This window comes from Triturus cristatus, chromosome 2_2, assembly GCF_964204655.1.
Source record: "Triturus cristatus chromosome 2_2, aTriCri1.1, whole genome shotgun sequence".
Taxonomy (NCBI): Eukaryota; Metazoa; Chordata; class Amphibia; order Caudata; family Salamandridae; genus Triturus; species Triturus cristatus.
The window spans coordinates 317,104,606-317,125,958 of record NC_140582.1 but is presented as its reverse complement, the minus strand read 5'-3'; the positions used below and the strand labels follow the sequence as shown (position 1 = coordinate 317,125,958).

The window sequence follows — 21,353 nt, the reverse complement described above, 5'->3', positions numbered from 1 at the left end:
CAAGGATGGCTGAAGTCAACATCTTTCAGACCTGAAGTCCAGGCAAAAATCGTGGACATGCCTTTTGATGGGGAGAGTCTTTTCGGTAAACACATTGATGAAGCGCTTCAGGGGATAAAGGCAGACACGGACACGGCTAGAGCTCTTACAACAGGGCCGTTTTCAATCTTTTTGTGGCAGAGGATCGATAGGAAAATACCATCAGTGTTCTTCCTTTCATTCAAACAGGTACCAACCTTATCAACAGTAGGGGTACCGCCAATTCTCCAACATTCAGCAGTATCTGTCCTCTAACACCAACTATCAGCAGCAGGCTAGGAGAAAACCTGCTACGAGAGGAAAGACACAGGATTCCGGTAGGAGGCAGTGACGTTCTTCAGGCGTCTCCAGCCCCGTATCACATCAAGCAGATCCATTACCTTTCTCGTTATCTCACTCATTGGAAGTCAATAACATCGGACAAATGGGTGTTGGATATTATAGAACAGGGCCACACCCTAGAATTCTTGCAAAAACCTCCATTTCAACCTCCTATTCACAGAAAGCAGAACCATCTTTCAGCCCTCAAGGCAGAAGTCTTAGCTCTTATTGTGAAAGGAGCAATAGAACAACAAGGGAAAGGATTCTATTTGCACTTTTTCCTTATAAAGAAAAAGCAGACTACCAAATGGAGGCAGGTAATGGACCTCCGGGATCTGAACAAATACATAAAAAAAATTCGTTCCGCATGCTGTCTTTGCAAGAAATCCTTCTTTTACTACGCATAGGAGATTACATGACATCTTTAGATGCGTACTTCCATATCCCAATTCACAGAAAGCACAGACAGTATCTGCGGTTCGTGGTGGCGGGGCGTCATTACCAATTCAAAGTATTGCCCTTCGGCCTCAGATCTGCACCAAGGGTTTTCACAAAGTGTATGGCGCCCATCGCAGCACACTTGAGGCAGCAAGGTCTCCAGATTTCTCCATATTTGGACGACTGGCTGATAAAAGGCGCTTTGTACCAGGAAACGCAACGGTTCCTAGTAAGTTGCATGGATCTATTCCAAGAACTAGGGCTTCGAATAAACAAAGAGAAGTCTTCCCTTATTCCGGCACAATCGCTTCAATTCCTCGGAGCAATGTTAAATACTCTGAAAGCAAAAGCATACCCTTCGGAAGAACGAATACAAAAGATTTTGCGTTTAACAGCATCAATAAAATCAAAAAAGTCCACTTCAATCAGGATTTTCAAATCTTTGCTTGGAATGATGTCATCCTGCATCCCATTGGTTCCCAACTGCCGTCTGCCTATGAGACCACTGCAAGAATCTCTAGACAAGCAATGGGTTCAAGCCCTGGGTTCATTCGAGGACAAACTCAAAATCAACACCCATATCAAACGCGATTTGTCATGGTGGGGCATCAGGAACAACTTAACAAAGGGTCTCCTCTTCGAACCTCAGTCTCCCAGTTACGTCATGACATCAGATACAAGGTTGGGGAGCACATTTACAAGACCTAGAGATTCAAGGTCATTGGTCAGCTCAAGAGGCAACTCTTCAAGCTTTTCTTCCCAGAATTCGTGGCTCGCCGGTCCTTGTCAGAACCGACAGTACGACAACAATGTTTTATCTTCTGAAGCAAGGTGGCACAAAGTCAAAATCCCTGTCAGCCCAGGCCCAGGAAATTTGGAATTGGCTCGTACTACACAACATCGCTCTGCAGATAGAGCACGTTCCTGGAGTACACAACACAAGAGCAGACTACCTAATCAGATCACCTTCCCTTTGCCACGAATGGGAACTGAATCATGATCAACTCCTACGAATTTTCAGTCTATGGGACAAACCGAAATTAGACTTGTTTACGAATCAAAATAACAAAAAATGCAAACATTACGCAAGCAGATTTCCGCAAAAAGGATCGAGGAAATGCTCTACACCTTTGCTGGACAGGGATGTTTGCATATGCGTTTTCCCCCATTCCCTCTAATTCCGAGGATTCTAAGAAAAATAAGGTCGGAACCATGCCACATAATTTTGATAGCCCCGGCTTGGCCGAGACAGTTCTGGTACACGGAACTTCTCCAATTGTCAGTAGAGCCCAGGGTGCAGTTTCCAATAATTCAGGATCTAATCTCCATTAAACAAGGACAGATTCTTCAACCGCAATTGACCTCTCTAAAATTGTCAAGTTCTAGAGCAATTTCTACTAACAAAACCTATACAGCAAAATGGAAGAGATTTTCCAATTGGTGTTTAACAAAAAATGTGCATCCTTTTAATTCTTCTGCCGAGCAAATACTTACATATCTACTTCACCTAGCCAAGGCCGGACTTTCTCATGCTTCCATAAAGGTACATCTGGCGGCTATCTCCAGATACCGCAGATCACCGGATTGTCCATCGCTTTGGTCTCAAAGACTGATTAAAGAATTCCTAAAAGGTTTTTTCAGACAGTTTCCACCAATTAAACATCCACCGCCTCCTTGGCAGCTCAACACGGTTTTGTCTCAACTTATGAGGACTCCGTTCGAACAAATTCACAAAGCTGAATTACAGTTCATCTCATGGAAAGTAGCTTTGCCAGGAGGGTCAGCGAGATCCAAGCATTTTCGCTTTCTGAGCCATTCTTACAATTCAGTCAAGATAAAGTAATTCTTAGGACAAATCCAAAGTTTATTCCTAAAATTCCTACGACGTTTCATCTCAATGAGCCAATTGTGTTGCCCACATATTTCAAGAACCCTTCAACTGCAGCAGAAAAATCTCTGCACACGTTGGACATTAAGAGATACCTCAAGTTTTACATAGAGAAAACAAAATCTTTTCGTAAAACTAATCAACTGCTTATAGCTTATTCTGGGCCCAGGAAAGGTTTGGCCATCTCAAGAACTTCCATTTCTAGATGGATTGCATCTGCCATTGTTTTATGTCATGAAAGAGCAGTAAAACCTTTGCACACGAGAGTGCGCCCTCATTCCACTAGAAAGATGGCAACTTCAACAGCGTTGCTGGCTGGTGTCTCGCTCCTGGACATTTGCAGAGCGGCAACTTGGACAAATGTGCACACGTTTACCAGACATTGTCTGGACACGCAGTGGAAAGCAGATTCAGCAGTGGGTCAAGCAGTTCTGCGGCACCGGTTTCACTAAGGTACTTGGCTTCTCTTTATGGTTTGTTTAATATATAATTATGTGTATATGTGTATGTGTGTGTGTGTGTGTGTGTGTGTATGTATGTATGTATATATCTCAAAACACACAAGTTGCCTGCTGTAGGAGAGCCCACACAAGGAGGTGAGTATGCCTTTCATTATTAAATGATGCAGCGGAGAAAAACAGCACGTTGTCTTGCAGGAATCATTTGTCTCGCCCGGCGCGTTTTATACTTCCATCAGCACTTCTTCATGGGCTTCCGGCAATCATACTGTGAGATGACACAACAGTTATTTCAACACCCCTCTAAATGTCCAAGTCCCCGCCTCAGTGGGCGCGGCCACAGCGCGTGGCATCATGGTACTTGTGGTGCCTTCTCATTACCCAAGTGGGTCGCATGTCATCTCCACAATTATTAAAGTTACATTTTACCCCAGTGGGTTGCGAGGCACAACAGAGCTGGCTTCCCGCATCCGTTTACTCCTTCATTGGCTTCCTCGTCGTAAAGCCGCCTCGTTGTTTAACGGGGCAGCCGGACTACATGAAATGCAGCGGAGCATCTCCTGCGGCTCAGGCGAGGCCGCTTAACATCAAAACACACCAGTTGCCTGCTGTAGGAGAGCCCACACAAGGAGGTGAGTATGCCTTTCTTTATTAAAGGATGCAGCGGAGAAAAACAGCACGTTGTCTTGCAGGAATCATTTGCCTCGCCCGACGCGTTTCGTACTTCCATCAGCACTTCTTCATGGGCTTCCGGCAATCATACTGTGAGATGACACAACAGTTATTTCAACACCCCTGTAAATGTCCAAGTTCCCACCTCAGTAGGCGCGGCCACCGGGCGTGGCATCATGGTACTTGTGGTGCCTTCTCATTACCCAAGTGGGTCACATGTCATGTCATATATATATATTTTCAAAGCTGTTAAGGTCAGTTTTTGTAGTTTCTTAATGAATCTTTATCTTACAGCAATTTTCTATCTATGCAGTATAGCGTTTTAAAAGAAAAAAAAACAATGTAGAGCCCTGGAGACAAAGGGGTCTATCCTAGAAACGCTATATATGATAAGGACGGCTATCTATTCTGATACCAGCATGTGAATCTATGAAGGATTCAGTACTGGAGAAAAAACGAGTTACTTACCTGTACACTATGGTTCTCCTGTATTATCTTTCATAGATTCACATGCGGCCCGCCCACCTCCCCGTTTCTTCTTGGGTAGACCGCCTTTATCTCTGGTTTCATCCGTAGCTCACTCTTGGGCTGTTGGAAATCTGAGGTATGGTGGCTCTGCTGGGGATGGTGTATCTCAGGGCTGGCTGCTGATTAGCAGTTGTTTGGACCACATAATGAGGATGAGTGGTTACACAAGGATATACTCTCTATGGTTTCCAGGCAGTTTTTTTCTTTTACTGCTATGGTTATTTTTACCGTGAGACTCCCACCATGACGACGGGGAAGATACAAGCATGTGAATCTATGAAAGATAATACTGGAGAACCATAGTGTACAGGTAAGTAACTCGTTTTTTACTGTCAACGCATTGGGAAAACCATGGTTTCTTGCTGAATGGTGCTTGTACATGTTGTTTTGTAGTTATTTCAATACCACAGCCACTGTAAATGAAGAGACCTCTTACCATGATTTCTTGGGAAACACAAGCAGAAGCTCCTGTCAAAGACATAGGAAATAAAGGCAGAAGAAAACGTGCAAAGTGATATACTACGAAAATGCAGTGTATATGATTATTAACACTTTTCAAAAATGCACATCTAGGAAATAAGTTACTGAAAGTTTAAAAGCTCATAGAACCTTTTACTTGTACACTAACGTTGTGCCTGTAGCGTACCATTAAATTAGGTTATAGTAACACGTGTGGTTACGCCACATAGAAATGGCTGCTTGAAGTGCTATATAAATAACAAGTTTTGTCCATTTACATTTTTTGCTTTTGTTAGGCTAATAATCTATACATATTTCTCTACTGAGCATTTGCACAATCCTCGCCAACTCCAGTTGAAAGCACATACTTCTAGAACAGTTTGTGCTGTAGAAGTGTATTTACAAAATTGTCTTCAGAACACTGAAAGCACTATACATGGAATTAAGCGAATGGCAAATAACACTACGGGATGAGGCGTTTTCTCTCTCTTAAGCTATGGTCAACACTAAGGTTAACAGAGATGACAGAGTTTGCTGCTCACCAAAGATTTGGCACACAAGCGCTCAACTATTTGGTTGACTTTCCTATAAAGAAAGTCTCATTTGAAGTAGATCCTCGAAAAAAAAATTGGAATCCACCCAGACTGAAGTGATAAGGACAATTCCAACTATATTTGTGGTGTTTACACAAGAATGAGGGACTCAATTCTATCTTTCAAATTTTGACCATTTTATTGTCTGAAACGCACCAAATTATGTGTGAAGTTGTTGGAAAGATGTTTTGCATTCATTTAGGTTCCTTGGCTGGATTAAAGAGGTGTCTGGCTCATATGGACATGGATGACTTTACTGACGCCTGATACTATATACAAAGCCGCTACGGGCCTTTCTTTACTGCATAATGGGCCGACTTAAGCCCACGTTGTTTTTTAGAAACTTTTCCGCTTTAAGCTAAGAGGTGCAATACAGAGGCAGGCGAGCACCAGATATCTTACCGGAGGTGGCAGTTAGATTACATATTCGGTCCATTCAGGTCTCAAGATGTTAGTGGTTGGACTTATCGCACACTCTTCTCAAACGCAAGGGCGATGCTGACATTGAAGTCCTTGATTTGAGAAAATCAAACGGGGTTCGTACTACTTTCAAGCCTTGAAAAAGTTGTGAACACGACGAAACGTGTGTCGGCTCTGTCTGTCCTCTTTCGACGTGCGTGTCAGCAGTTTTCTGGCTATTAATACAGTTTATTTATGGACTTGTGTATGAATTTGTGCTGTTTTGGAGCAGTTTTACAAATTAAAATTGGATCTGCAGTAGTGACGGATCAGAATTACTCTATTTTTCCATATATCAATGTACACTACTATGATGGCATAGTGTCACACCATACCTATTCCTATTTGTACTTACCAGTTTAACAGAGGTGCTGGCAGCCTGTTACTACCACTGTCCTCTTGTTTCTCTTTTGATTGATGACGTTATGTCAGGATCCAGTTTGGATCTGTCTCAATGGGTAACACATCTGCTTTGGTGAGGGAAACATCCTAATATCTGAAAGTGATCCTCTTTCTCAAAACCAGAAATTAGTCAGCTTTGGTAAACTGGCTCATTTTGTTATGACTTGGTGGATGTACAAAATATTCTGACCTACGTTGGTAAAAACGCAATACCTCTGTTGAGGTGCTTGTAAAATTAATTTGTATCTAAATTACAGTTAAGTTTATTCTTTGGAGGCTGTTCAGAATCAAATAAGAGGTAGCTTACAGCATTGTTTAAATTTGCAAATGTTATCTTAAATTTTGATTATAATAGCATTGAAAAATTCCTCTGTCCATAAATCTATGTAAAGTATGCATGCCGCATCGACCTTGATATTGCTGATGCCTAACAAAATTACAATATCAAGCTTGCTATTTCTGTCTGCACTAGGTATGAGATGTAATGGATGGTCTGTGGAGTGTGTAATTTCTCCAATTATTTTGATATATGGTTTGTGATTGTGCTGCTTATCTTTCTGTCTGATTACTTGTGTTTGTGCTTTACATTTCACAGGCATGCTGTATGGTGAATATGTTAATAATCACGCTAGCTCTGCACTAACTCCCTTATCATCAAGTACAGATGATGATGATGATGAGGATGATGATGATGAGGATGCGGAGGAGGAGGATGAAGCAGGTCTGCTTTAGCTTTATACTAATGTTTGTGCACGGTGCCATCTATGTTTAGCTGAACCTTAGTTTTAATCCTAGCATCAAGTGAAAAATTGTGAAACCATGTAAATTCTAGGTTTCTTTCAATGCAGTCCGGCCGTTAAACTGTATATTTAATCCAGTTGTAGATTTTGATATGCTGTATTCTTTGAAATAATTGCGCTGGTGGCGGTTCATTACCCCCTTTACTTCATCACAAAGTCATTTTGAAATTCACAAGTGTTTTAGTGAACTTTCCTGTCATGTAAGGGCATTCACTGTGTCGGTAATCAGAATAGTAGGCTAAAGTGTAGCGTGACCACAGTTTTTATGGGAGCTGTGACTGAGCTTCCATGAGGGCCAGACAAAATCTCAATGAGCCTTGTTTCAGCAAGGAATCATCGGATCACATTTGGTAGCTTTTCCACCAGCAAGGTTGTCTGTGCAGCAACTGATCATACTGTGCAGTTAAGAAATAAACAATTTAAGGGTTCAGATAAAGGCCTGCTGTACAAACGCCATTTAAGCTTTTAAAACCTGCAATTTGCAAAATCACAGGGAGACACCACAGAAGAGTGTTTATTTGATGTACAAAACACGTTTTTCAAGATGCAGTAGTCTTTCTGATGAACAAAACTAGTTAGGCAACCTATCCAGAATCACAATTAAGAAGGGATGTGAAATTGACGGGCCTCCTAATTAAACTTCACAGTCCACTGTATCAATGGTTTGTGATTATTGTGGATGCAAAATCTTGATCAGATACTGGCACCCCAGTTTTGGGTGGTATTGGTTTCTCAAAGGGAACACTGTGTCTTTGGGAAAGCTTCTTCCTCTTTGTGAATTGTGTAGGATGACCCTAGGGCCCACTGCATGCTCACCCAAGTGTCCTAAACAGAAAGACTTTTTTTTTTGGTTTAAAATAAATCGGCGCAAAACCAAAGGGGATGATGGACGGAGTGTTGAACATTGAAAGCACTCACCCCCAGTCAACTGATCTGGGTTTAATCCATCATCATTCTTTAGCTCACTCTGCCACCTCGGTTCAGACATGGCCATATGCAAATCAGTCTGACCCTGTGCCTCATGGGAACAGTCCAGCCCGAACTGCCAAGCCATGTCTTCCCTGGACCGGAAACAAGCATCCTGGGACCGGTTTCGGGTTCATAGCCCTCATCAGCCAGGCTATCTTGAAACCATGGGCAAAGTGAACCCCTACAACTTTAAAAAACTCAAGCTGCTTTAAAAAAACGTTTTCCTTGATAAAATGTGAATGAATTCATGTTGGTCTGCTGTCCTTTGAAGGCTACAACCCCTGCATTACCAGTCAAACACAGTGGGTCGCAAATATGGACCTGCCTGCATGGTGTTCTTTAGGCAGGTCTTTTTGAGACTATCTGTGAATCATTTTATGAGGTCACTTTTAAGTACATAGAAAACACTGCAAAATGACACGTTGTTCACAAAAGTTGGTGCACAATTTGCACCCCCTGTTGGTAACCTGCCAGTAGGTACATTAGCCCCCAAGTTAGGTAAAGAGGTAAACATTTAATAAATCAAAAGCACACACTAGGGAAATAGCTTAAAATCTTAGATGGTGTAGAACTATATAAAATAATTCAGAGTAAAAGTGGATCAAAAAGTCCAAATTAATCTAGAGTGTGAATTCAAATCACCAGGGACTTCCAGTTAAGTGTGTCAGGTTCACACTGCGCCAGCCTTGAAAAACACAGGTTGCAGCACTAGTGCTACAGTTCAAAGAAGTTGAATGGTTAGGTCAAAGGTATCTAGTTGGAAACATAAAAAGCAAAGTTGTATGCACCAGTCTACTCCCTGGCTCTGTGAAGGTGATGTTAAACGCAAGCTGAACAATGAAGGGACAGGCTGGTTGAGGCATTGTGGATGCAGTTAGCTCGAAGTGTCTGGGTTCCAGGCAGTACTGTGCAGACGTTCTGACAGCAAGCAGGTATTTCTTGTGGCTACAGCATGATGCCGGACTTGATAGATCGGAATCAGTGGATATGCTGTCTCAAATGCTTTGAGACTTAGGGGCTTGATTCAAAACAGGGAAAATATGCAGGAATTCTTAGTACATTTGTTGATTTGATCTGGGTTAGATTTATTGAACTCAGACTCTTCTTAAGGAGCATGGTCATAGATTCCTCTATTTGTAGCACATTGGCACTCTGGTTTCTCAGGCAAGGTGCAACCAGGTATGGCAGCACCTCCCAGTATGCATGTGCTTTTTAGCTTCCTAGCACCTTTTTAGAGCAGGTTCCTTCAGTAGACAGCCTTTTTTTGGGAAATAACTCCTTCTCTGTAAACTCCAAAGCAGAACAACAGTGCTTCTTTTGCTTTGAAAGAGTGCAGCAGAAGTTCAAGATGTAGCCGGAGACAACTCTGAAATATTCCAGTTCTTAAGCTCCAGCCAGGATCTCTCACAGGAGTGAGTCAAGCAGCATATTTTAAGTTCCAAGCAAAAATGTATTTGCATTTTGTAATAGGAAAACTAACATACAACATTAAGGTGGACAATATGGACACAGCTATCTAGTAAAAGATGTGACTGCCTGAACACAATTCCCTCTCATGCCTTCGTTATTTCTTCTCTTAACTTTCTTTTCCAGTATTTCTCCTAGTTTGGAAGGCCAAGCTTCCACACAAATATTCTCTGTGTAGAACACTTTATAGATCCTTGGTACTGAATGTGCTGTACTCAATAGCATTTGGCAAAGCTTCTGAAAGGCTTTAAGGCCACCTATAGATCTCTTTTTTACTTCTGGATGCAAAATTCTGTAGTGCATTTGCATTTAGCGAAACCTCTCTGCCAGGTCAAAGTCCAATCTTGCATGGGTACAAGATTTGATATTTTTCTTGCATTGGTCCTAAGGCATCCTGCTGATTTCTGGCCTTAAAGTTGTTCCAGTGGAGACCTGGAAAAAATCTTTGTTCGAAAGTGGAGAGAACAGAGAACGTTGGCTGTTCAAGCACTGTCCATCTGAAGTGACCCATGCTTTCAACGTAGCCCTGATGACTGAGAATACATACATTTTGCCCTTTCACACTGTTCTGGGGGACCCATGGGGCACCTATCACAGCGGTTGTATTGATAGCATATGAACATCGAACCACTACAGTTTAGCTGTGACCTTCTTCGACCACTCCACCAAATAGCAGAGGTGGGCTAGGTGATAATATCATCATAATGGATGTGGAACTTCCAAATACCTTCTCTTCCTTTCTAGGCTGCATGTTCATTATATCTAGCTAGACTGTGCTTCGCTCTTCTCACACCCAAACTTCCAAATAAAGCAGTCTTGGAGGATCTGCAGCCAATTGATAACCATAATACTCGCAGACGGGAGCTGGTTCTGGAAAGTATAAAGCATTTTAGGAAGAATCATAATTTGTATTGCTGAAATACTCTGTACCTTGAATACCATATGGTTGCCCTAACTAGCCAGCTCTGCCTTATCAGAGCACATGAGAACAGTGATATTCTGTGTATCTACATGTGTCCCCCATATATCTGACTACCTCAGTTGTATATTGTAATGGTGTGCTTGCTGCCATTTCTTTCAACAGTCAAAAAGCCTTCAGGGAAAACCAGCCCATTCAAATTTATATTACTAACCTCGAAACATTCAACTGCTTGAAAAAGTTGTACCTTGGGCATCAAAGCCATCAGTGAGTCTGTTGGGCCTATTAATGTTACCTGGATGTCATTTGCAAATGCTGTGAGCTTAAATATGTCCACTAATTGACAGGTGTCAGCAGTTCAAAGAGGTATACTGAAAGGGGGCAGCCCTGGTCGGTCTCTTGTTGGATATGCACCGTCTCTGAAGAACACCCATATACCACTATCCATGCTCTTGAGTGCTAATGATAACAATACGCCTGCTCAAGAAACATGTCCCAGGTTTGTACCTTCTAAGCATGCCTGCAAGGCCAGTTCATCTGGTCGAACACCTTATCAGCATCCAGTGACAGCAGAGCTGCATCTTTGCCCTACCATTTTGCTTTATCTATGTTATTAAGAACCGTCTTAGTGCTATCGTCCATATTCTGCCTTTTGACAAGCATAAGTAATTCCTTCCAGTTAGCCAAGATGTTCGTTACAGTTTTTGCATCTAAAGTGGGGGTGATATATGCTTAGAGCACAGTGAAAACTCATAGATGGGTTTAAGAATGAGGGATCTTGTAGCCTTTTCCATTTTAGGGATTTCTTTCTGAGATTCAATGACACAATGAATGAGATCTGTTAGGAGCAGAATCAACTGGTGGGGGCAATATCTCCTTTTGACATAAATCTTGTATCTCTCATCTATAGAAAGTGAATACCCCACAAAAATGGTGACAAAAACTAGCCAGCATCAATACTAATCATAGTAAGCTACATTTGAAAGCATGGTCAATTGATGTATCAAGGTTTTTATTTTTTTATTTTATTAATAAAGCTTGCTCGCATATATGTAACATAAGAATTTACAATTAACATGGTGGCTTTGTAAATCAAACGATAAAATATAAGTCAGACAATTGCAATTATTTGACATTAAATCAATAACAGTGCTAAGTCCCTATTGGGCTAACCAATCTTCGAAAGGGGTCCAAATCTTTTTACCATAGTCAAGTCTACGTCTACCCCATCTTTCCCACACGGCAGTCTCTATGTTATGCAAGGACAGCATCCTTGCCCTCCAATTAAAGAATGTGGGAGCCTCAGGACTAATCCAGTCCGAAGTTATACAAAGGCGAACCATAGCCATTGCGATTAACACTAAAGCTGAGGTATGTTGAGATCTTTTGTACAGCATACTGCTTTCAAGCCCACAAATCACCAATTCAGGGGAGAGAGTAACAGGTATCTGAAGCCTTAGGTTGATAAATTGCTCAACCTCACCCAAAAAAGGCCGGAGTTTTATGCATTCAAAAAACATGTGGACATCATTTGCAGCCAAATGCCCACATCTGGGGCAACCGTTTAGGCCATTACCCCCCCACTTAGAAATCTTAGCCGGAGTGTAATATAAGTCATACATGGCCATATAACACTGAGACCGCAAACTCCTGGAGATTGACACTCCCGGCCAGTGCAAGAGCTTCTGGTAAATCCAAACCTGTTACCCCCAACTTGGCCTCTAATTTACACGTGTGCGCTGCAATATCATCTGGTAGGCCAAAAAGTAAGTGTTGATAAATTACCCCTATTTTCGAACGTCTAGAGATTAGCTCCAGCAATGTAATCTTGTCGAACAGCACCTTTGGAATGACCTTCAATCTATCTATGAAACTCCGGAGTTGCAAATATTTAAAGAAATCTTGGGTGCTAAGCTGATACCTATCCTTAAGCCAGGAAAAAGATGCCAAACGGCCATCCTGTCCTAAATCACCCAGCTTTGCCAAGCCAGTCCATTTAAAAGTAACCTGATCACGAAATACTGGGGGTAAAGACCAAGCTGAAAAAGGGGTATAATAATTCAAGTTAGAAACCGCCCACTTTCGGCGAACCTTACGCCATACTGAAAACATAGATCATGCCACCTTGAACTTAGTTTTCTTGTAGTAGCTATGTTCCAGCACTCGCAATAAAATCCCCCTTGCATTTTCACCTAATCCTATTTCGAAGATTGAGGGCCTACACGATAATGGTGGCCCGGCAACATCCCCAAACAGTGGTAGTCCAAAATGCTGGATTATGGAGGAACAAAATAATATAAAAGATTGGGGACCGCCCAGCCTCCCCTTTGCCTGGGTAAGCACATCCACTTTGCTGCCATGCGTGGACGACGATAGCCCCACAAAAACCTATTGCATATTGAATCTGCTTTGACTAAGCTTTGTTGAGAGAATTCCAAAGGGATAGTACGGAACAGATATAGAAATTTGGGAAGGATTAGCATTTTAAGAACATTGCACCTGCCTTATAATGACAGATGTAAATTATCCAAACGAGTTAACAATAAATTAACTGAACTAATCATGGGTAAGATATTCAATTCCGGAATAAGATCTACCTGTGGGGTGATTTTAATCCCTAAATAAGTAGCAGATTGTACTATTGGGGCGGCTGAGATAGGCATGGTTGCGGATTGAATTACCTGGGTTTTGGATGTGTTAAGTTTATAGCCAGAGAGCTTCCTGAATTGATCTGCTAGGGCTATTATTGCAGGGAATGCTGACGCCACCTCCGCAGTCAAAACAACAATGTCGTCAGCATAGGCCAACACCTTATAATCAATAAGGTTGACCGTAACTGGCAATATGTCTTGGGCTCTCTCTATTAAGCTTATAAAAGGTTCAATATACAAAGCGAAGGGCAAGGGGGAGCATGGACAGCCTTGGCGTGTACCCCTGCTTATACCGAATGCCTTTGAAGACAGCCCAGCCACTGACACTACTGCTTTGGGAGAAATATATAAAGATTGCACTGCTAAAATATATTCCGGACTAAATCCCTTCCACTTCATTACCATCCACAAAAAGGCCCTGGAGACCCTGTCAAACGCCTTCTCGGCGTCCAACAGGATCGCCCCAACAGATGACTCAGTGGCCTGGGCCCCGTCCAAAAGTGCCACTACGCGAGAAATATGTTTAGCCGTGTCCCTCCCGGGTATAAATCCATGCTGGCGTAGTGATACCAAAGGGGCAATTACAGCTGACAGTCTGGAGGCTAGTATTTTTGAAAATATTTTGTTATTTGAATTAATAAGTGAGATTGGCCGGAATGAAGACGGGTCCAGCTCTGATTTACCCTTTTTTTTAAAGAAAATAATATTGGTATAGCACCGTGATTCAGGTATTGAGCCCTCTGGTGCTGCTCTAAGAACAGATAAAAAAAAAACGACGAATCTCATGCGAGAATTTTTTAACGAATTCCAGCGGGATGGCATCCAAGCCAGCTGCTTTGCCATTGGCTAAGGACTTAATTGCAAGGTCAACCTCCTCCCATTCTATAGGGGCAGCAAGGATTTCATTCTGCCGAACCGAAAGTTGGGTCGATGGGATTCCTGACAGATATAGAGCCACCTGGTGGGGCAAGCCTGGTTCGCCTATAACATCACCATTATAGAGGTCTCTATAAAATTGATGAAACACCCCTAAAACTCCTTCAGGTGTTTCCATAACCTGTCCCTGGGCGTTGCACACCCTCAAGACACGGTTAGCCAGACTCTTCTGTTAAAGCCGCTTGGCCAAAACCCTGCCCGATTGTTCCCCCAACTCAAACATCTCAGAGCGATATTGCAAAAATGTAGCCGCTAGATCTTGACTAAAAAACTCCAGCAGGAATGACCTAATTTTGGCAATCATTGCCTGACTGTAGTTAGTGTCCCATCCCTCCTAAATCGCATCTATTAATGAGAACTCGGCTTCACTGAGTTCAGCCAAGCGTCAGATTACTTGCTGGTGAGCAGATTTACGCCGATGAGACGAAAAGCTATTTGTTTCGCCTCTCAGAGCAGCCTTAAAAGTGTCCCAAACCACCAAATCTGAGGCTGACCCAACATTGAAATTAAAAAATTCCTCCAACCATATCCTGATATGATCAACATAGGGTTGTTCTAACAAAAGTTTCCGCTCAAATGTCCATGCCCTTGAGCTCGGGGACGAATTTCGGATAAAACATTCTGTAACCAAAGGGTTGTGATCAGAAAGTATCCTGGGGTAGACTAAGATGGAAGATAGTCCTATCAACTGCTCAGACAAAAAAAAATAATCAAGGCGAGCCATTTTATTATGAGGTGCCGAATAATATGTAAAGCCATCCTGCAAACGGTTATGATGAAACCAAGAATCAATCAAAAAATGTTCCTGGACCAGAGCCCTCAATGCCCTGAGAACTCTAGGCTTCTTACCCACATACGATTGAGCCGCAGTCAGATCAAAGCTAGCAGACAAATTAATATTCAAATCCCCACACAGCAGTAAAGGGTGAGGATATAATGCCGGCTCTACATTCAAATAATGCAATACTTCGGGGTCGTCTGAATTAGGGCCGTAAACCGTACAAATTGTGAAAGACTTGCCATTTATTACTATCTCTGAAATAGCCCACCTTCCCACATTATCCTGGCTAGTCCTCCTACATAAGCCAACCCCATGCCACAACAGAATAGCTACCCCCCTAGTCTTAAATGATTGATGAGAACAACCCACTAGATCAAATCCTGGAATACGCAAAAACCTCGGTCGTTCCATGCAACATGCGTTTCTTGTAAGCAGATCATATCTATGTGCAAAACCTGAACTATCTTAAAAAATAACGCCCTCTTTTTCCCGTCATTCAACCCACAAATATTCCAGGATACTATTCGAACCTTAAATTGCACCACTAGCTTGCTGGTAAATTCCTAAGATTCGGCTGTATAATTTGGATTCCTTGTTTGGAAAAAAATGTAAAGTACCAATTGTCTAGATTGAGACCAAACTTAACAAAAATGCCACCATGGCAAACTGACCACAAGCTTTTTTTTTTTTATACCCTTTTGTAACGCCCCCCACCCCAGGTCCCTCCCACCCCCCCTCCCCCAACAAAACCCCCCCCCAGAACCCATCCCCTGAACTACCCCCAGCCCAACCACCCCCCACTAAAGGCAACAGGACCATGGTCCTTGTGATAGCAGAGCTGGTCTAGGCCCCCTTCCTCTGACACGACCCCTGCATAGATAGCCAAGTTTGGGGGCCTCCCGGGATGTACAAAGGGGACTAACTTTTTTTATTTTTTTTTTAGATTAAATGCAAACACACAAAGTTGATGCCCCACGCCCACTCACCCAGGCAAGCCCACCACCTCACGAGAAAACACCATATTCCAGCGTCCCTTTGCAAACCCTTTACACACTTTGTACATTCCTTACGAGAAATAATCAATCATGAGAGAGCGAATTGCTGGCCAACTGACTGGATCTATATCAATATCATGGAGTGAGTTCAGGTAGTCCTTTGCTTTGATTTCCGACGTAAAAAACTTCACTTGCCCCTGATGAATTATCTTAAGTTTGGAAGGGTAGAGCAAGAAAGCCTGAGCCCCCTTTGACTGAAATGGTGCGATTAGTTGGCGAAGCTGCCACATCTGTTCAACAGTGGCAGGACATAAATCAGGCCGTACAAAGAATTGACAACCTTTTTGCCGATCGCTTCCTATCCAGTCTAGCCAAATCATAAATCTTTTCTCTGGCAAAAAAATTATTCAAACATATGAGAATGGCACGAGGCTTGCCTTCGGTTAGACCGGACTTCTGCTTGAATGGAAAGCGGTGAGCGCGCTGAACCTCGCTCTGCCAGTCCCACTGTTTAACCTCCGGAAAAGCTTCCGTAAACAGCTCTATATAAACAACCTGACGTCTGGCCCTCCCATCCCTTCTGGAACACCCAGAACTCGAAGGTTGTTCCGGCGCGATTTATTTTTAAGATCTGTCAGTTTCCAGACAATGTCCTCCCTTTGTGCCTTGAGACTCTCAGTGATATCCTTTTGTACGACCATATCGTCCTCCAACGTGGAAATTCGCTCCTCGACCACTCCCATTCTAGAGGCGATGTCCGAGCAGGTCTTAGCGACCCTCCGTATGGAGTTGTGCATTCGCCGACTAGCCCCTTGGGTGCGAGCGCTCTCCTGCCGAGTCTCTTCGCGAAGAGCCATAATTGTTTGGTAAATCACTGCCAACGTCCTTTCACCTGTAGGAGGGCCCAGGGATGCGGAGTCAATAGCAGATTGATTTGCCCCAGGATCTCTAGGGGGGACCTTAGGAGCAGGCTGCCCTGAGAAAGAGTAATCCCAAGCCAGAGATCCTACATCAGGATGTGCAAAGTCAGAGTTATGTAAAGGTTTTCGAACTGTTCCAATATCTGGCCTCTCAGTGCTCCCCCGCTCCCCAGTCTCGCTGTCATCTGACCACTCCTTCGCACCCTCCAATTCTTCCTCCGAGGACACTGTATGGTCCGACAAAGAAAAGAATTTATCGCCTCCCTCGGCGTCATTCCGCATAGCTTTAGACATATCCCCCAAAACTACATCTCCCAGAATGCCACAGTGCTGCTGGATATTGCATTGTTGAAGCAGTTGATCCAGTTGCGTATTAGTTTCAGAAACTGCAGGGCTGGCGCTAGATTCTTTCAATGAGTTAACACCAGCCTTAGTGACTGGGTTAGTGATAAGCGCCGTCGCAACAACAGCCTCTGCGCGTTCATTTTTACCTTTAACCGGTTGCGGGGAACCAGCCTTCTCCAATGGCCTGCGAAACATTGATGGCACCGTCTGCAAAGTCTTGCCTTTACCTCTATTCGGCTGATCCCCACTAGCAGCAGCATCCGGGACAGCAATCAGCGATGTGGAACCTAACATACTGGAGTCAGGCTCGCTAGCCGCCCTGGAAGGACCACCAGAGCGGGTTGAGCCTCGACCCGCTGCTGCTCTCGAGGTTGAAGCACTCTTCGCCTGGGGCCGACCTCCTGCACTCCTCACCGGCATCTCAGTCGGGAGCAGGAAAGAACCGGTACACAGATGAGAAGTGCAGCTGAGCCAGGATTTGCGAGCCGCCCGACCGGAGCGGTAGGACAAAATCCTGTTAACCAACAGCGGCGCAGAATTCAGCTGCAAAACATGCCGCCACAGCATCTCAAACGTTCCGAAAATGAGCGCTGGAAAAGTCCTGGTAGGTCCGTTTAAACCATTTAATACACCCCGCGTATCTTGGGCTTTTCTAGGAGCTTGTTAGCATTAGCACCATTTGTACTTTGGGTCGGACGGAGCGGGGGCCTCACACCAGCTCAACCGGCCAAGAGACCGGCCGCCATCTTTTTGCCGCAGAAGATGTATCAAGGTTAAGGTGGTATTGGTTGATGAGTGTTCTGGAGATGGTTTTGCCCTTATTTCAGAACTGGATGTCTCCGTGGGATACTGCCGTTCAGCTGGCTATAAAAACCTTTGGACATTAGATGCCATTACTGGTCCCTTATGTTTTTAGGTGAAGGAAATCAGCATGGCAATCAATCAATCTATCAATCAGTACTTGTTAAGTGCGACTACTTACTCGTGAGGGTCTCAAGGCGCTGGGGGAGGGTGGGGGTGAGCTGCAGGTCCGACTGGGCGCTGAGGTTCAGTTGAAAAGCCTGGTCTTGAGATCCTGCTTGAACTGAGTTGGCAACGGGGAAAGCCTGAGATGGAGAGGCAGGGTGTTCTAGGTTTTGACGGTGAAGGATCTTCCACCGGTCCCGGTCTTGTGGATCCGAGAGATGGTGGAAAGGGCTAGTTGGGCGGAGCGGAGATGTCTGGTGGGTACGTGGAATAGAGATGGTGCTTCAGGTATGCTGGTCCGGCGTTGTGGAGGGCTTTGTAGGCGTGTGTGAGGCAATCTATCCTCTCAATGTCATGGCAAGCATGAGCCTCTGAAAATGGATTCGCTAAACACTGTATTAATAAAGCTCCTTACCTTCTTCATTCTTAATTGCCAGGATTAGCCTATATACGAGGGAGATTGTACATGAGCTAAAAAGGCGCTTGAAACACTTTCACTACCAAATGTGAATTATAATTCTCGTGCCTTGGCATAGTAGGGTCTCTGGATCTTGATGCTTCAATCGTACATGGCTGATAGAAATAAAAACATGCTTTATTCAACCCAGGGAAAATACTTACCTGTTGTATTATTTAGTGATGGACTTAGGATTCAACTCCAATTATCGGAGTACTTATTAAAACATCTTTTCCTACGTTTTCCTTTCTGTTTACTGTAAAGAATTGTTGGAGTTTCTTCATTATTGTTTCCAAATTCGTCTTTATTAGCATTTTAAAAAACACAATTCAAGTAGACCAGGAAGAGCAAATCCCGCTCCCACCCTGCCATACCCAACACATAACCAGACAACAAGTAAATAACCATCTGTCATCTCTATAGAGTTGGAACACACAAACAACTGGAATTTCCTGATTCTTAGCAAGGCCTTGTAAGATTCTGCATTGCGTTTGTTGCAAACATGCTTTCAATAACCTCTTGTGCATGGTAACTGAATCTCTAGATGTGTTACAAAAGGATAAACTAGGTGTGAAAGCAGTATATTAAGCATCTTGTCCCTCACCTACAACGATAACCAGTTAGGACATCTTGAAACAGAAATGCACCTTTTGCAATCTTTTAAAGCCTATTAAATAGTATTGTATAATATAAATGAGGACCAATTCCTAGAAATGTTATCTACAAGGAGAGGCCCTAATCTAGTCTCTTACAAGAGTACATCAGTAGCTGGAGTGGAGATTGCTTCTACTGCCTTAATTGCCAATCCTGCACATTTGCGATATAGGTTTAAGTTGTGTCCATTTTGGTAAATCATGGTATTGTTTCATGCATTATTCCCAAGACACAGTAGATCAAAGCAGGGCACCTTTTAGCTATTGACAACGTTCAAGTAGATTTTTTGAGTAGTAAGCACCATGAAAAGCAGCAACAGCTGATAAAACAACGATATGGAGTTGAAATTTCACTTTAAAAGTTTTTATTAATTCTAAATCTTTAAATTGCCTTAACCAATTTTTCAAGAAAGCCGCTAGTCAGATATGAGTATTACCAATGTGATTGTACATTATTTTGTGTCTCTTGCCTGAGAAACCTCTCTTCACTGTAGGGGAAACTGGAAGGAACATATGACCTGACCAAGATTGTAAAACGAACTATAAGACACCTCCGCAAATTATCACTATTTTGGCCGTGTCTTTTAGACCACATGATATTGAGCATCAGAGAAAACCGCTTTCCTTATCATGAGGTCTTACTGGGCTGTGGCAAAACCTCACTTACTAAAAGGATTTAAACATCGAAACCTCTGTCCATCATCTCCGGGAGCAATAATTCTTTAACATACATGGATATTAGTAGTTCAGTCAATCAAGGCTTTAAGAGCAAAGAATGCTGCTCCCCCTGTTAATTGTACTGGCTGTTCATTACTTTGGTTGTCTGAATATTAGAAATAGGACCTCTTGTAGTATCCTCCCTACAGTTATTTTGTGCCCTTTGTCTGATCACACTGTAAAAGGTGCTGAATGTAGTAGTGATGAAGAAAACATTTTCATTCAGGAATGTTTATACACATTGTATGATTCCATTCACATTCTCTACACATGACCTGGGACTAAGCCCCTCTAACCCTGAGGTTTACTAATATCTGTCTGTATAATGACAGATCCACAATTGGTCACACCGGACTCAAACAGCTCACTTCTACAATTATTATAGTCAGTGTGAAATCTTAGAACCAAGTGTACAGTCACCCCTGGATGCCACACTTCTGAAGGCTGCGTATTACAGAAGTGTGTCGCAAAAATGCAAATAATAAATGTTTATAAATAGGGTAGCAGACCCACAAGATCCACTCATTGGTTAAGGTCAATGTGTCTGTCCAGATCTTAATGACACTTGTGACCCTCTCATTATGCTTACTCCGCTACATCTTCTATTCCCCACACTTCCATTCTTCTGTGTCTCTTACGAAAGGGTTTCCCCCAATTGATGATATCTACACCTTCAAAGAGCTTTTTGCAAGAGGAGGCAGCAAACGGAATATGCCAATATTGAAGGTCCAGCCCAAGTCTTAAATCAACTTTTTGATTTTGCACCCTTGAGCTTCTGCTCCCCGCCATTGGTTGCTGAACTACTTGAACTAGTATGGAGTGGCTTCTAACTCCGGCTTCATCTCAGTCTGCCCCTTACAGTTTGCAGAAGAAGTGCAAGGCTCCTAATCAGGATTCTTTCTTCTGACGTTATTGTGATTGTTATAGTGACGACAGCAGGAATACGCGACCCCAAGCTGCCAGCTTCCACAGTGACTCCTTAGAAGGAGAACATGGATATGGTAGACAGGAATTTCTGCAGTACAGCGGCTCCTGCTTTTGAATCAGTCATCATCACTGCTCTTCTTGCATGATAAGAAAGGGCTCTTTGGGAGACTCTTTCGAGATTTAAGTCAAGTTACCTCAAGAGGACAAACAGTACTTTTCTGAAGTACTCCAAGAATGTGTAATTGTTTCTAAACAAGCGATTAGGGCTGCTGCCAACATAGTTGCCCTAGGCGAATGTCATGGTCTGGTTCTATGCCAAAAATCATGGCGCCCTGTCACTGGTCTAAAGCCAGTGGCTCTACAAAGGATTTTAAATCTTCCTTTCTATGGGTCAACATTATTTGGAGCTTATTCAGACAAAGAAATGTAGTGTGTGGATGCTGACGTAGAAACACTAAAAGCAGTTGGTTTAGAGAAGCATACCGTTTACAAAACACATTTTTTAACCCTTATGACTCGTAGGTCTGATATTAAAGAGTTCAAGGCCCTCAGTGGCCCTACCATCAACAAGAACATGAAAACCATAAAACACT

At 43.0% G+C, this 21,353-nt stretch overlaps 1 protein-coding gene across 5 annotated transcripts in view; it reads left to right on the top strand.

The window, feature by feature from the left end:
* Nucleotides 1-21,353, top strand: part of SEC24B (SEC24 homolog B, COPII component) — a 678,312-nt gene that overhangs the window by 100,341 nt on the left and 556,618 nt on the right. For 4 of the 5 annotated variants that reach the window (XM_085641376.1, XM_085641375.1, XM_085641374.1 and 1 more), the window contains exon 4: nucleotides 6,853-6,978. The exons of the other annotated variant lie outside the window; for it this stretch is intronic. In XM_085641376.1, the coding sequence (XP_085497502.1) occupies nucleotides 6,853-6,978 (126 nt within the window). The remainder of the gene's footprint in view (nucleotides 1-6,852; nucleotides 6,979-21,353) is intronic. 5 annotated transcript variants of the gene reach the window in all.